Raw genomic sequence first — 16932 nt, forward strand, 5'->3', positions numbered from 1 at the left:
CTTCTGTCCTCCACTGCCAGCAGTGGCCTGGCATTACACAGATGGTGCCAGTCCTCCTGGAACAACACTGCCAAGGAAACACCAATGGTGCAGGCAGCCCATAGTTAAAATGCAAGTCAGATACCTAATTTTGAGGTAAGTTCTTTTGTTCTTGCCTCCTCACATAGGAAATATTTCAAATTGATCCAATTTACAGTTAGCAAAGCTGGGTTTCAAAAGCGAATGGCTTGGGTGATTATTTTCAATAAATGCCTAGAACCTGCAGGATCCACAAAGGATCTGCCACAAGGTAGATGATTTATCTTCCTCTGAAGTGCATTGGCACTGTGTCAATTACTGAATTTTTGGGTTTTACAGCCCCTGCTAGAAAAAAAAAAAGCTTATTATTTAATCTCTGGTTTCAGTTTCTAAACTATGTGGTTATAAGCCTGACCACTGAATATTGTTTAAAGCAAATATTTGAAATAAACATTACTGAGAGCTGACAACTATCAGGTGGTATGTTTCTCTTTTAGGTAATAATGTTTTTTCTCCTTTCTTCAGCATGGTCATATTATTTTGAGACATACAAAAATGATTTCTCCTAAGAAAATAAGCAGACAAGAGCTACACACTTGAGGGACAACAGATCCTTCAGGCCTTTATGCTTGCTGCAGATGAGATTCTGTCAGCATCAAGTTGTCTTTCAATTACTTTTGACCACAGTTAAAAATTCTGATCTGTACTGAGAGACAGGAGGATCTAAAGCTGATCACATCTGAACATGTTTGGAGCTTGCCTATCTTCATGCTTGATGCTCCACCAGCAAAATACCAGGCCCATGGTTTTGCACAAGTAACTGGGATATGACTTACCCTTGGCCAATTTTTTCAAATCGAGTGTATTTCTTCTTAGGATCTCCCACACTCACAATGCTCCCTGAAAGAAACAAAATGCAAGATTCTCACTTCAAACCAGAGATTCCACCTTCCAGCAGATCCAAAATGCAGCCCCACTGTCTGGGGCTTTGAGCCATTTGTGGTCAGTTGGGTAACAACAACAGCAACAGAGGCAGCTCCCCAGCACAGATGGCCTCCATAAACACTGATTTGTTACCGTACTTTAGGGTTACCCTGACAAGAAACTGAACACAAGGAGAAACATCCAGAACAGACACAGATCAGAAAACAAGAGGCACCAATGCAAGCGTTTGTTCGCTACAAACATTAAGGAGAGCTATAACAACTCTGCCTGTATTTTCTTGGGAATAAACACACTGTGATTCAACAAAAGGTTTACTACTTCTGAAGATTAAATGTACCTTCTATTCACTTTTTTATGAGCAGGTACCATTTTTGGAACAGAAAGAGTGTTTCCATGAGAGGAGGAGACCATCTCAACCTTTCAGCAGTTTGCCAAAAGAATGCCTTCATGTTTGCAGTGAACAGCATCTCATTTTGCCATCAAGAATGATGGGGTTTCAGAACCAGGGCCCCCATCACTGGTTTCCAGGCTAAGTTCTGAAGACATCCCTGCTCTGCACAATTTCAAGAACCACACTGCTGGTTTTCAGTGTGACACAGCCCCGTCACTCACACTGGACTCGCCCTCTCACCACCACACACATTGTTCATGTTCTCCTGAAACCAGCAGGGTGGGTAACAAGGACAGCAGTGTTCCTGGATGCTGGTGTGACACAGACAGCTGTCCAAAGGGATGCTGATCCTGAGCCCAGCTGGTATGATGCAGAAGACAGATCAAACAAGGGCCTGCTGCCTCCCAGAAGCTCCATGCTGCAGCAGTGGGATGGTCAAGCTCCACAGCATGAGCACAAAGTTTATACCTTCTCATCTCCTATCCCTCATTTTAGGCAGCTAGAAGGGAGCCCCAGAGTCCTCTAGTCATGTTCTTCTCTACTGAAGAGTTATTCTGTAGTGAAGACCTGCTCTAGAGAAGCAGAATGAGCATTTCTTTATGCCATGTGTTTCAGTGAGATGAAACTATGAAAAGTTAACCAGATTCTGAAGGTTTCCCAGCTTGGGTTCCCGACACACCAATCCACCTGACTCTTGCAGGTTGGCACAGCAGGGCAGGACCACTTCAGGGCACTTGAGACCATGTGGGCATCCCAGGCAGCAGGCAGGCTCACCCTGCCATCAGCCCTGGCTGGCATTCCCAGAGTACTGGGCAAGGGGAGTGAGCATGTGGGGCAAAGGAAACCTCTTCTCCTGCAGCTCCCATTAACACTCTTGCCAAGGGCTGCAAAATTGCCTTAGCAGGGAGTGTACCAGATGGTGCTGCTGCCCTGTCTTCTCACTGTGCTGGCAGGCAGATTCCTGGCCAGGCATCCAGTCAGATGCCCATTTGGATGCTGAAGACCTCTCTGCTCCATACAAATGGCCTGGACAGGGGGAAGAGAAGTTTGTGACTACTAAGAGGGAATGGTGCATCATCAAGTTTTGTTTTGGATGCACAGGTAAACAAACATGTGTTTGGATTTGTAATACAGGGATACACAGCCAGATCAGTCAAAGGAAATAAGCTGCAGATCACTGAAGTCTTTCCTTCTGAACTCATCTTCTTAAACTATTTCTGTGATGTACATTCCAAGGTAAGTGCTTAGAAGACATTTGCATTGAGCCACCACCTCAGGCTTCACTGTTTGCATTCTATCAAGGAAACTACCAGACCAGAAAAACCAGTACTGTTTATTGAAATAAGCCTTTCCATTTGTTTGAGTCTATCAGATTTTGGCTCTTTCATTAGACACAGACAAAATATCCTAATTACTGCTTTTTTTCCTTCCCATCAGATTCCTGGCATCTCCAAATGTGCAAGAAGGTGTCAAGCAGGGCAAGGTTTAACTTCAGCTGTCAGTGGCATGAAGTCCACAATGGGTGATGGGGCCAGACTGTCCCACATGGGACTGACTCACACCCTGTGGCTCACAACCCCATGAGCTCTGCACCAGTAAATCAAACATTGCTCCAATTCTGTGCTGGGCTAGACAACAGGAAAAACTCTGAGCTGCCAGTGCCTGGCTGGGTGCTATTTTCAGCAAGTTAATGGAATGGTGTATCTACTACAACAGATACCACAAGTTCATGGAAGTTCATTTACTTCAGGGAAGAATACAGAGAACGACTGAAGAAGAAAGATTTAAAAAAATTATTTTCCAAATTTGCCACTAATTTTGAAGTTCAGATTTCCAGAGTTTTTCCTCAAGACTTGAGTAGCTGCTTTTCCAGGGCAGTTGTTTGTGGCTGGTTCCCTGTACTTAAGCCAATGTACATCAAACATTACAGCATTAAAATTAACAAAGTGACAGGTACACAACTTCTGCTCAGACAAGCACTCCCTGCTCTGGACAAAAGATAAACCTATCAGCTATTTTGATGTCTTTAAGCACTTTACTTTATCAAGTCCTAAATTAAGTGGATAACAAAGCTGAATTGGGCCAGTTCTGTTTTATAGTTATCAGTGGAACATAGTCATGATTTCATTACAGACAGAATTTTATTTGATCTTATCTCAATATTACAGTCTTTACTCACTAATAAAACTCTAAAAGCTCTAAAAGAACTCAAGCTATTTCAAGCAGAAAAGAATTATGAAAGCAATTTTAGATAAAAGAGAGCAGGGGACATCTTCCTAAAAGTAGCATAGAAAGAGTTGTGAGGGAAGTAAGCAAGGTGGAACAGTCATGCAAGTTAAAATAGAACAAGCACCACATTGCTTAAATATAATTAGTTCAAGACTCAATAAAAAAGCATCATGCCTGTTTTCAGATAGCTTCATGAAAGCACAAAAATATTTTCATTGCCCACATCACAATTTGCCCAAGGCAGACATTCAGACCTTGCTCACTTGGTAGCAAATTGTTAAGAAAGAAAAAGCATGAAAGCATGTAACATTTCAAAGATGTAACTCCCCAAAACTCCAGGGCTCAGTGCCAATCTGGCATATATAGCAGCTTGAACAAATGATAGACACACCTGAGCTCATGGATGCAGGGTACCTGTAGCTCTCAGGGGGAGCAGCCTGCCTCAAACATTTAGCATCAGCTGAAGAAGCAGAATTCCTCTCTCTATAAGCTGACATACCTGCAGGTAACCACCTGCTCTGGAATTTATTTCACTGTGCCCTCAGCTAAAGCTATTGAATTTATCTCTTGGATACTCCCTAATGTCACTGAGATTCATGTCAGCCTGGTAAGGATGCAGGAAACTCTGCAAGCAGCTGAAATCTCACAGCTAAGGAAGGCTCCAGCCTGTGCATTCACAGCAGCCATCAGTGGCAGGGCAAGGATGACAAGAAGGTTGAGCAATGGCAACCACTGAGAAAAGGCCACAGCCACACAGCACTCTATTACAAGCATTTGGCTCCATTAAAGACACATTATTGGCTCTGTGATATGACAGAAGGAGGTGTAGATCAATCTGCTTTTTTTTTTTTTTAACTAACAATTAATGGTAGACACAATAACCTGGCTCTGCTCTGAACCCAACCATTTAATCTGAGAACACTGCACTGGCAGCTATCACATGCAAGAAGGGCTTGATGTGCTTCAATAGAGAATGATCTGCACAGGGGTTGGAGCCAACAGTCAGGATTCTAAAAGTATTAATGGGCTGGGAATTAGCTATGAGAAAGTGCCTTGTTGTCTGAGGAACATATAGCAGATGCTTCTTCCAAAGGAGATCTCACTGACAAAACTGTAAAATTCTTAAAAATAAACTGCAGAAGTAGGAGGAGCAATAACAATTACAAAAAGGACAGCAAGAGAATACCTGAAAAATGTGTAACTGTCCCAAGGAGAGCTCACTGAGGCTGAAGAGACCAGCTTAGTGCTGCAGTTGTCTACTGGTAAAAAATCCCACACCAATATAAAACCTCCCACAAACAAAAACCCAAAAACCCAACAGATTTTTGCAAAGTATTTTGACTCTGATGAACCATGAGAAGTTAGGAGTCTAGAGAGAATTCAGGAACCCAAACATTCTGTTTCATTTGGCCATTAGTACACAGGAGTTCCCTATGTCATTCACTAGGTCACAGCCTTTTGCTCAACCGCAAATAATCTCAGCTTTTGCCTTAACCACAGAAGGAAGCTCAGGCAAACCCAACCCAGTCCCAGCTGCCCTCAGAGGCAGCAGGAACACTCCAAGTGTTCTCTTGCTGCCTCAAAACACAACAGTTTCTGTAGGGAGCTGTAAATGACTCTGTGACACTAAACTGCAAGAAACATTTGGTACAGCTAATACTGACACATGCAGCAAATACACTGCTCTGGCAGACTCAAAATACCCAATACATACTCAGTTTCTCTAGGATCTCCTCATCTGTCATCTTGGACTTTTTTCTCTGCCGGTCTGTGTTTCTGTACAGGGTGTTTGTGTTGGAGTTTTCAGGCTGGGGAGTGGTGGCTTCTTTAGCTGGTGCTGGTGCAGCGGCAGGTTCAATAACAGAGCGGGTGTAGATCTGTGACAAGAAATTATTTTGTGTCAGAAAGGTGGCTGGCAGAGATCCCCCTGAGATCATATTCCAAGTACAAGCCCTTAGGAAGATCGTGTCAGCCACATCCAGGACTCTAAAACTGGTTTTGCTGTCCACTTCCCAAACTGAACAAGCAAAAATGAAAGGTTACAAGTTCATGGCCAGTTTCACATTCAATTTTCATGGACTTGCTGATACAGTCCATGGAGAGGGGCAAGTACCTCCAGAGGCCAGTATGTCCTATGTACTTGCCAGGATATGTATCTGCATCTTTGGGTTGCTATCACTGCTGACAGGGAGCCTGCACAGCTGGACAAAGTGGCTCATTTTCACACCTGTAGCATTAAAGGACATTAAAGTACCTCTTACCTGATATAAAAAGAAAGCCATGGCCCTCACCAGAATCCCAGGAAACTGACACAAGAATGTGAAAGTTCAAACCTGAATTTCCCAGTGTCAGTGGCTGGAGTGAAGCTCTGTGTCGTGGCAGGACTTCCACCCAAGCACCTTCAGCCCCTTCAGTCCTGTCTGATCACAAACTTGCAGCTCTGCACTGCACCAAACACAGACCTAACAAAGCTGGCACTTACTGATTTGGTGTGTTCAGGCCGTGGGGCGATAACGGGCGGAGGTTCATTGTCATCTTCCTCCTCTTCATCATCTTCATCCTCTTCTTCAGACACAGAGGGAGCCAGAGGAGGTTCTGATGCTGTTTTTGTGCTCTGTGGACAGACAGTACAGTGAGTGACAGTCTCTATCCTGGCACTTTGAAGCTCTGACAGCTACCTACACCCTCAGTCTTCCCAGACATCAGAGGCCAATCTAGACATGCACTTGCTCCTATGGGCCTAAAGTTTAAGTCAAACCCAGCACAACACTTAAAGGAATAGGTGAAATGAACTCCACCAGTCCCACCTGCTGCTCAGAGGCAGGGGGTTATATCATCTCATCCTAAATTTGCTGGTGAAACAAAAAAATGAAAAGGCACCTTCTGAAGTTTTTACCAACTGCTTTAAAGCTGGCTACAACAGACCACTAGGAGAACTGATGCAAATCGAAGGCACCATTCAACATATTCACATCTGACTGCAACTCTCTTTAAAATGCCATCCCTTTGGTCCAGTAGAAATAGCAGTAAGGGAAGCCCACAGCAAACAGGGAGAGCTGCGTTAGTAATTTTGGAAAGCTGTCATGCTGACTGTCTCACTACTGCCTCTGTCTGCTAGACAAAAATACTACAGCATCTGCCAAGGTGTCCATATCCACTGCAAAAGCTACTGGGAAGGGTTCCTCTGCTCTGGTGAACACCACACTTCCTCTGAGAAGTGTGTTTTATTAAAGATAAGGGAAGTGGCATTGATTGAAAACCTAAAGTGTGAATATTCAAAGATGATTTTCATTTCATTATACACAGTTGGCTGTGTAATCACAAACCTCACATGAAGCTGCTTAACACTTTAAAATAAAAGCCAAATCCCCATTCAGTCACTTGCTATTTAATTCACTAACAATAACCCTAATAAATTTGGTCAGTATTAATGTGTATGTCACTCCTACATCTCTGGGATTGCTATTGCAATCCAGCATTAATTAGAGTGGATGGTTATTTAAAACTTTCCTTCAACGGTTCCAGTGAGTTACATATCAATTATAACCTTATTTATATTCAGTTATATATCCAGCTGTACTAGAGAGAAATCATGAAACTTGATAGAAATGGCATTCTAGATTTTTAAAACTAAATTAAAATTGGCTCATTAGGTGGTGCTGCATATTGTTGTGAATGATATACACCATGGCTAAAACTAGCAATCTTCTGTCTGCTAAACCAGACTTTCACCTTATTAAAAAGAACTCAAACAGAAAATCATAAATCAGCCAGGGAAAGTTCATGGCTTGCTCCACAATTCTTAAAAATTAAGAACATCAAAGGTTACTTTCCCACTCACCGAGGGATGGGCTTCTATGTATCCATGGGCGCTTTTATCTGCAATGAGCAAAGGAGAATGAACCAGATGCTGCTAATAAAAAACCCTGCCTGTTTTGGGGAATCCCACAGAACAAGTCAACCCAAATAGAGATTGCTCTTCTTCCACACTATCCCTTCAGGAGCAACACCAAGGAAGAGAACAGAACAAAATTCCAGACTGTCTATTTCTGGCTTGTTTGCTAGTAAATAAAGTAAATAGAAATTCAGCCAAGAAAAAGCAAATTGTTTTTTAACTGTCAATGCTTCTGTTCCACCCAAGAGCTAAAGCAGCTTTCTCTCTTTTTTTTCTCCTTTTCTTCCTGTGGTCTTTTTTTTTTTTTAAATTAACTGCATGCATTCATTCTCATTAGCTTGCTGACAACATTTGCACAGAAAAGCTTCCTCAAAACTCCCCTTAGCCACAGCAGCTCTATTCTGACAAAGCATGAGAACAGCTCCTGGGTTCAGGAGCACACATGAACCGTTATGAAGTCTGTATTTCATCACAAAGGGAATTGCTATTTTAGCACACAGTAAGCATCAAATTAGCCAAACACTTTAATTATGAAATTTGGGTAAAAAAGATGCTTCTCTCAATCCTGGAGATAAGTGCACAGTTTTCAGAAAGACTTCTGAGAAGTTTCTGCATTTTGGAAGTTGTCCCGGTTGAACCCTCAAATTGAGGAAATGACAGACTCCAGCGCCACAGACCATCCTGTGGAGGAAAGGGAACTCCAGCAGGTGACACTCCAAATGCTGTCTGCACCCTGTTGGCTACTGACACCCTATTTCTAGCTGAAGCTGTCAACGGGCACTCTACCAAACTAATACTATCTTAATGGCATTTTTTTTACAAAATCTTGGTTAGTTCTAAAACCCTGCAACAAAGCAATTTTAATATTTTAAATATTAAATATTAATATTTTTAATATTTTAATAATGTTTGGGGGGAAGAAAAGGAGAAATGGAATTAATTTCCGGAGTATTCCACAATAAGAATTGGTTCAGGTTGCCTCCTGACAACTTGAATGTTGGATTTTGCTCTGACTCATTCTGGAGCCTGACCTCCCCTGCTGGGAGACATCAACTTACCTCCTGATGTAAAGCTCATGTATTTCTGGTTGTTAACTGTTTCTTTTGAATCATAAAATTTGAGAACATCTAGAACAGCCTGTGGGTTCTTCTTCTGCTCCAGTTTTGTTATGTTGGAGGTCTGTAGTAGCCTGGCCCACTGCTCTGGAATGCCCTGTAGACATTGAGTGGAAACAAAGTGGGTTTAGAGTATTTAAAATCTGCAGCCTCACAGATCTTTACCAAGATCCCATGCTTGCTGTAAGATTACTTGCAGAAATTTTGATTGACACTTTACAATTAAAATTAGATGCAATCATTTCTTCTCTATCAAAAATCTAGCTAAAACCAGGACCCAACTTTATAAAAATAAAGTAATGACTGTGAAAGGAAAAAAAGGGGATGAAACTTCTCTGGAAATCAACTCTGCTCTTCCATGGAATAGTGATTTAATGCTTAAGCTTGTTTGTCTGGTGATTCAGGGCAGACATAACAAGACTATTCTATATTGGTGCACAACACAGTGTTTATTAGGAGCTTTACACTGGACTTTTCATGCTTAGGAGCACAAACACATTTTGCTGAAATGATCACTGCTGTCTGATTCAAAGGTAAACCCCACCCTGATCCAACTAATTTTCAGTACACCAGGGAACACTGCAGGGTAAAGAATCTGCCTTTCAGCTCTCAAAATCATGACACTGAGGTATACCACAGCTGCAAAGGATGTCTCTAGATTCTCTACTGCAAACATACAGAAACCAGGGATTCATAAAACAGGCTGAGAGTTCATCCAAAGCTTTGGATGAATTCTTGGACATTTTATGGGTGAGGTGGAATTTGAAAATCTATCCAATTACTAAAAGCCCCAGCTTTACACTGAAATTCTATTGATGAGAACTTGCTTCAGTTATCCAGGACAATTCCAGCATGTCATTTCCCCCTTTACTGCACAGCTGACATTGACCAGCGAATTGCAGGGCTCACTGAAGGAAAAACGTGCCACCCCAATCTACTTCCATACAGCTTCTTCTCAGAAATTGCCCACAAAACAACGTGTGACATGGGCCTCCAAAGTTTAGGATTGATGAAAAAAAAGTGGGAAAAGCCAAGCAACAAATCTACTGCACACACATCAACCTGCTGCTGCAGTGCTATGACATCTCAAAGAAGCATTTGGGGCCTGTGACGCACCTCTGGGAGCTTCCCTGGGCACATCTGTGAGCCATAGAGATCTGGCTGTAATGGACGTAAATAAAGAAAGAAAAGAAAGTTAAAACAGAATGTGGGAAAACTCAGAAGGTGGTGGGAGGAGGAAACCAATGGGCCAGAATGGGCAAGTCCCATCTCAAATGGGAATTACTAAGTGGATACCAAATAGATCAGGTGGTAGACAGGCTACAGGAAGGTAGATTTAGGGAAATAGAAAAATCACAACTGTTCCAAAGTTTGGAAGCATCATTCCCCCTCCTTTTGCTTTTAAACAGTTTTTCTCTCCTCATAAAAATACATTCCTGAGAATTAATGGCAGTTGACCAGAAAAATTACATGTGCTTTCCCCAGTCAATTTAAAACTAAACAAAAAAAAAAAAAAAAAAAAAAAAAAAAACAAAAAAAAAAAACAAAAAAAAAAAAGAGAGAGAAGGATCCAGGCTTTTGCTGTTTGACTAGTTTTGAAGCCAGATTACCATTTTTGAATGGCTCTATAAAAGTTTTTTCCAGGCTTGGGCGTTCTCCAGCCCTGAGATCACCATTTGACCAGTGAAGACAGCAGATGGTCAAAGTCAGATTGTGAAATCTGGGAGGCTGTGAATTGCCACAACACAAATATTCTGTGTGTGTCAGACTGAAAATCAGGACAATTGCAAAGAAATGCTTGATTAGATTAGGAACGTGCAACTTCTTTGGATCTACAGCCACAACTTTTCCCACTTACAAATGTCATAATTTAGAAACTTTAAAAGTTTGGTGGGTAACCACATTTTCTTCTAGGCTGGGGATGAGAAAATAGTTTCAAACATGCATGCCTTACAAAAAAACATACCTCAAAGGCCTGCTAACCACACTGCCCTTCATTCAGAAAATGCAAATCCTTTTTCAAGAAAATAAAGGAACATAGAGCTCTAGCAACATGCTCCCACCCAACAGTTCCAATCAATTTTATTCTCTGCTTTAAAAGCCCTATTTCTTAGCAAATGTGGTTGCTCCAAGCACAGTGAAATGGAGATGTAATATATTTTCATGATGAACAACACAGGTTGGTGCAGAAGCCTGAAAGCCAGAACTCAGGAGTCCATGCAACTGTGCATTAGGATGCATCTAACAGCAATCAGGGGATGCAGCTGGGACAATGGTTTGGTGTCAGAAAATGGCCCAATGCATTGCATATAACCAGGAGAGCAGGCACTACTGGCATGACAGCTGCAGTAATTCAAAACAAAAAAACCCTGTACGTTTGCACATTGACTGGATGCTCCCATGGCACTTCCAAACTTTTGAAAGAGGCAGACAGTGGGAATATCAGAACATGGAATGGGCTAGTGGCAGTCCCTTTGCAGGATGTACTAACCACAAGACTACCCAGCTGATACACAGGTTCCATCCAGGTTGGGACAAACCAAACATGCCTAATGTACTGTGTAATGCAATGCCTGCATCTGGGATAGTTGGGACCAATGTCTAGTTCCTAATGGTGCAAAAATTCCCTTCCTTTGACTGATGCTGGACTCCACTGAGGACTACAGTATTAAGCCTTGTGCTGGCAAGCTGTGCATGGGAAGTCTCCTGTCCCTTTGGTTAGTTTTGAATTGGTTGCAGCTTTCTCAGACTGCAGCACTGCACTTCCACACTTCAGGAACATGTGTAACTGCAAACCAGCAGACATCTCACATCCACTGTTGGAAAAGGAAGAAGGTATTTATAAAGAAACTGTGCTACAGCAACAAAGCTGGACCTATTTAGCCATGTAGATTTGATTTGCTTTGTGTTGGTGGCATCTGACAGCGAGAAAACCCAAAAGGTCTCTGATGCTAGAGACTGTTTTGAAACACTGGTAGATAATAACAACATTCAAAATTATCCAAACCTTGATCCTGAAACACAGATAGTGAGTGCTTGTGCTTAAAACTGAAGTATGTTAAGCCTGATGTCTCTCCTTTCTGTTCCAGCTGGCAGGGACATGAACTAACCAGGACCCTGACCACCTGTCAGATTGTGAGAGAAAATGAGTGTGACCCATTGTGTTTGCCTGGAGTCAGAAGGAAAAAGTCTCAAACACAGGATAGAAATAAAGGTAGAAGGCTGAAAGGAAGAACAGATATAGAATAAGAACAGCTGAATGTCCAGTGGGAAGAAAAAGGAAAGTGGGAAGGTGAAGACAGACAAGAAGTGATGTAAACACAAAAAGGGGAGAAACAAAAGCATAAAGTAACATAATATGATATGAGGATAAGGAGAATGGCATTGAAGATTCATCTGAACAATAAAGTGGCGCCAGGGAAAGAAAGAAAGGAAAAAAAAGGAAAAATCAGGATAGACAGCAGGGAAAACACAATTTTAAAAGCTTTATGCAAAGCTTCTGATCAAAAATGACCACATCTAGGCTTCTTAAACATGCATTTAGTCAAGCCCTAGGGTTTGGCACAGAATAAAATTTGAAGATTTTATGACATCTATTTGAAAAATCCTAATTAACTAGTCCACTTATTTTAAATGTAGCTGTATTTCCTAATTACTAAGGATAATTCAATTTCACTACTCCTTTGAAGACATGCTGTAATTAAATGTGTCTTTTTTTCTTCTACTGTTATTCCTATTGTTGCAATTGCTACTGTAGGACACAGAAAGTTTCCAGCTTTCTGAAATGTCTTTGCGAAACAAAAGTAGCAATCAAAGTAGAAAATTAAGAATAAATCACATTTAAGGCTCAAATTCTGAAAATTAGCCATCCTTTGTCCAGGCAAATGATTTGTCCCATCCTACTTGGTGTATGCAGCCAGTCAGCACTAGCAGAGTCCACAATGGTGATTACTCAGTCTGACCACTCAGCTCATGGGGCACTGCTGGTGGCAGCAGAGTTGCTAATGCTCCCTCTCACCTCCACAGCTTAACAAAAGGTAAGCTCACTGCCATCTCAGCTTCAAGGAACAATGGTTTCAGTACCCTACTAGTAATCAGAGAGAAAATGCTCTGAAGCCCCCTGCACACTTCAAAGAGCTTCTATCAGATTAGTTTTTCCCAACATTTTGTGATATTCAAGAAGTAAAAGCTGACAGCTATTTTATTAATACATAAAGGCTAGAAACACTGATCACCTAGTGTATAAACATATTTTGAAGGATACTAAATTAAAATGAATGGACTTCCACAGTGCTGCAGCTTTCTGAGCGTTTCCAAGGGTTACCTGCAGAGAGCTGGACTTTGCACTTGAGGCTGGTTGTCTACTATGCATCTAGGGGTTGCTTTTGATATTTTCCCAAAGACACTGAATAACCAATCCTTGTAGCAGCTTGGGGGACTGGTAAAAGCATACACCTACATTCTTCCTAATTTTCATTTCCCACAGACACTCTGCTGACAATTCTTGGAGGAAAAAAAAAAAAAAGGCAGCCTGAATCACAAGTTAAACACTCAAAATCCTAAGCCCAACAAATTAAAGTCTCTTTCTTCACAGCCTGGCTGCTGTGATCTGATGTTTCTGGCAATAGGAGGTTATTTTACCATCAAGAAACTAGAAGTTCTGGTAAGCATGAAATAGAGCAGTTACTCACTGTGAATTCTCCAGTGACAGCATCAAATCCCACATGAATGGTGTGTTCAAAGTCTGAGGGAAGAGAGATCTCAGGACGTTCCTTCTCTTTCTTCTTGTTGGCTGGAGGCAAAAATGTTAACAAGCACTTATTTTCTGAACAGCTTTTAATTTAAAACTTTTAACAATCAGGTGTGCTCAAAATAGTGCTTTAAAAGTGGAAAACAAATCAATTAACATCCATCCAACTTGAGAAACAGACCTAGGTTAACACAATGCCTGTCAACCCCTGTTAGGGAAGGTTTACAAGGAGCTACTTTATTTTGTTTTTATTTCAGCCAATGTGACTGCTGCCAAAGCAAGCTATTCATGAAGTAGTCTTAGGCTATCTCTAAACCAGTATGATTTCTATTTTCAGTTCTTTTTTTCACTGAGTTTTCATCTCTAGAAACGAACTCCTATTTGACTTGGCGAGTTCCTGCAGAAGTAAATCACAGAGTACAAACCATGTGTGTCTGCTCTTCAACGTGTGTGTATGTGTGTCTGCTCTCCAACGTGGTTTGAGTCCATTTCAAAATCAGTCAAATCAGAGGAGAGGCTTTTTTAGATAATCAATTTTTTTCCTACAGGTTCTATGAAAACCGGCAGCTCATGTGGTGACTCCTCTTCCAACTAAAAGGCTGAAACAGCAGCTCTGTTTCAGCAAAGACAGAATCTGCCCAGCAACAGAATCCCATAAATGTCTTTGGAAAAGCTTTGAGCTCTCAATTAACTAAGACATATGATCATAAAATGCAGGCTTTATTAGTAATCCAGATTTTTTTTCTTTTTAAATCACCACCAGTATTCCCAGAGTGTGAAGTATCTTACTTAAGCAGGCAGACTCAAAAGTCAGTCAACCTGCATTTGCTTCTCATCTCCCTCCTTCTTTACAACCTTTTGAAAGTAACATTCCCTGTGGTCATCCATCTCCTGCACTTCTGACTACTGACAAATGTCACTTCAGCCCAGTTTTACTGACCCTGATAAAGAATGATGGAATAAATGCTGAGGGAAGCTGTCTTCACTTTCCTGCAGTGTTTTAATATCATGTTTGCCAGCTCCATAGTTCATCTAGGGGTCTCATCCAAGGCTGGACTCATTATGTACCATCAGTCTCCCCAGTTTAAGTTTGTCTTTGCTCAGGCTGTAGCTCCACAAAGCCTCTATTTGCATACTTCCTATTCCACCTTACAGCCTCCTTTGAGATAAAGATGCTCTGCTCTTTGTCCTTACAGTCTATTTGGAATGCTTCTAATCCTTTCTCTGCGTTGCTGCATTAATCCTCATTAAATAACTGTCACCTTTTGTCTGTGCTGCACACCATTACACATTGTTCACCAATGAAATATTTTCATTTAGCTTTCAGTAAAGATGGCAGCAATATATAAAATACAAATGCAAAGGCTTTCCCCTTCTTCTATCATTAAGATAATGTTGTTTAATTTTCAGGACAGATGTTGCCAGTTAGAAGATGTCATCTGTGTGTAGATAACAAAACTGGCTTCTTCTCCCTCATCATTTGCAAGCTCTTGCAGCAAAAATTACACTTAAGGACTATCAAATTCAGTTCAAAGCAGCAGTCAAATCTAGGAGTGAAATAAGGGATTATACAAAAATGCTCCACCAAAAGCAGCATTTTTCCATTCCAGGATTCTTCTGCTGGAGGACAAGTGATCCAGCTCATTCCCCAAGATCTGGCTCATTTGCTTCATGGACCTGTGATGTAATACCTGTGGTCCAAATGCTGATACACTATAAATGAATCACAGAATTAAATATCTCTTTACTACACCCTCACCTCCTCCCAGTGTAAAAACATTAATGTTTCTGTCTGGGCTCTGCAAATCATATCATTCCTATTTCACACAAGCTGGCAAATGATATGAAAAGACATGACTTTTTTGAAGCACCTGACTCACTGGATGCAAGAGGTTTGTACTGAACATTCCTATTTGATTTTCTTGTAAATGCCCTCCACAATACACTCCTGCTGCACAAAGTTAGCCATGAGGTATGGCCTCCACACCACCTCAGCACCTATGACAGGTTAAAATAGAACACAGAAAAATTGGTCTGTTTTCCACAGATTGCATCAACATCATCACCAATATGTTAAAAGAGCAGTTGTCTGGGAGAAATATGTGACTCACCTAAGTAGCAGCTTTTCTCAGAGAGAGAGGAAGGGTTTGACCTCATGCTTATGCCTTCCTGTTTGCTCACCTCCTCTTCAACTCACTTTGCTCTTTCCTCCATTCCCTCTCACACTTGTCCTCCCATCCTCCTTCCCAGCCTGCTCCTCCTGTAGCCTTGTCCTCTTTTCTTGCTCCATTGATCTTTACTCGGCTGAGTTTTCCTCCTTCCCTCTTTTCTGGTTTTTCTGTACAGGAGGTGCCAGACCCCGGTCCCCTCTGCAGCCAAGTCTAAAGCAGCTTCAATGGAAGTGGCATCATCCACCCAGGAACTCAGCATGGATGGACATCTCAAAGGGGCATCTGAGCTGTGCAGCTCAGCCTCCTCCTGACTTCTTTAGGCTGAATGCTCTACAGTGCTCTCATGGAGCCCCAGTGTGCACACAGAGTGAATTTATTTCACAGCATCACAGGGGGTTTAATGAAAGAACAAGCCTGTATCAAACAAGTGGAAGTACCAAGTCCTTTCTGCTGAGGTAACACCTCTGCTGAATGATGCACTACTGCTGTACTCCACTGTGGCTCCCACCATCATGATGATCTCTGAGGCAGGAAGGCAAATTTCACAGCTCCAGCAGAACAAGTTCAGCTCCTTATTCCACACAAATTGCCTGCATGACACTAGAAAGTTATTTCAGTTGTCTGCCTTGGCTTCCTGTCCTCAGGAATTGGGGTACCTTAGGTCAGAGACGGGAGTGAGAGGAGCTACACAAGGAATATGAGGAGGTCATGTGTTAGGGGAAGGGGCAGGACACCACTGCCTAAATGGTTTATTTCAACTGCAGATCCACAGAAGGTCTCCACAGTGCCATCAGCGCCTTGCCAAAACAAGGTTTTAAACACAAGTGCTCAAACTCTAACTGAAAATGCTGCACTCCAGCAGGGGAGGGACTGCAGAAGATTCCTGGTGCCAGGCACAGCAGTCCTGACACACACCACAGCCTTGGAGAGAACACACTGTACCATATCCATTCTCACATCCCTCTTGTCTGGGAGCAAATGAAAGACAACAAAGCTCCTGCAGGTTCAGGCAGAAATACCCTGCCATGGTGTTTTCTTCACATTCTAGTGACTTGCACCAGTGATGAACTATGGATTTAACATAGTGATGCTGCAAAGCACTGCACTAGATGAGAGCAGACATATAAATCACCAGTTTTATAAGCAGAAGTCTCAAAAATGTGTCACAGAGTCTATGAAGCACACACAGGCCAGCTGATACCCTGACCCACAAACCAGCTCTGCAGTGAAAACTACCTCAAGGGACTTGGCCAGTCAAGCTAAACTTCCTCCATTTATTATTTCACCCCACAAAATTAAGCTATAAATCTTATCTTTTCCTCATAGTCACATTCAAAATTATGACACTTGTATGTTCCCTAAGATTGCTCTGACTGGTAGTTAATTACATTTTTAATGTCACTGATCATTTCAAGGAG

General features: G+C 41.8%; 1 protein-coding gene across 3 annotated transcripts in view; it reads right to left on the bottom strand.

Moving 5' to 3' along the window:
- PAK3 (p21 (RAC1) activated kinase 3) overlaps positions 1 to 16932 on the bottom strand; it is a 127093-nt gene that overhangs the window by 18479 nt on the left and 91682 nt on the right. For all 3 annotated transcript variants that reach the window (XM_058814418.1, XM_058814419.1, XM_058814420.1), the window contains exons 3-8: positions 13285 to 13385; positions 8537 to 8690; positions 7425 to 7462; positions 6066 to 6197; positions 5298 to 5460; positions 855 to 918 (exon numbers count right to left, since the gene is read on the bottom strand). In XM_058814418.1, coding sequence (XP_058670401.1) covers positions 855 to 918; positions 5298 to 5460; positions 6066 to 6197; positions 7425 to 7462; positions 8537 to 8690; positions 13285 to 13385 — 652 coding nt within the window. The remainder of the gene's footprint in view (positions 1 to 854; positions 919 to 5297; positions 5461 to 6065; positions 6198 to 7424; positions 7463 to 8536; positions 8691 to 13284; positions 13386 to 16932) is intronic.

The sequence above is a fragment of the Ammospiza caudacuta genome, chromosome 14 (genome assembly GCF_027887145.1).
Source record: "Ammospiza caudacuta isolate bAmmCau1 chromosome 14, bAmmCau1.pri, whole genome shotgun sequence".
Classification (NCBI taxonomy): Eukaryota; Metazoa; Chordata; class Aves; order Passeriformes; family Passerellidae; genus Ammospiza; species Ammospiza caudacuta.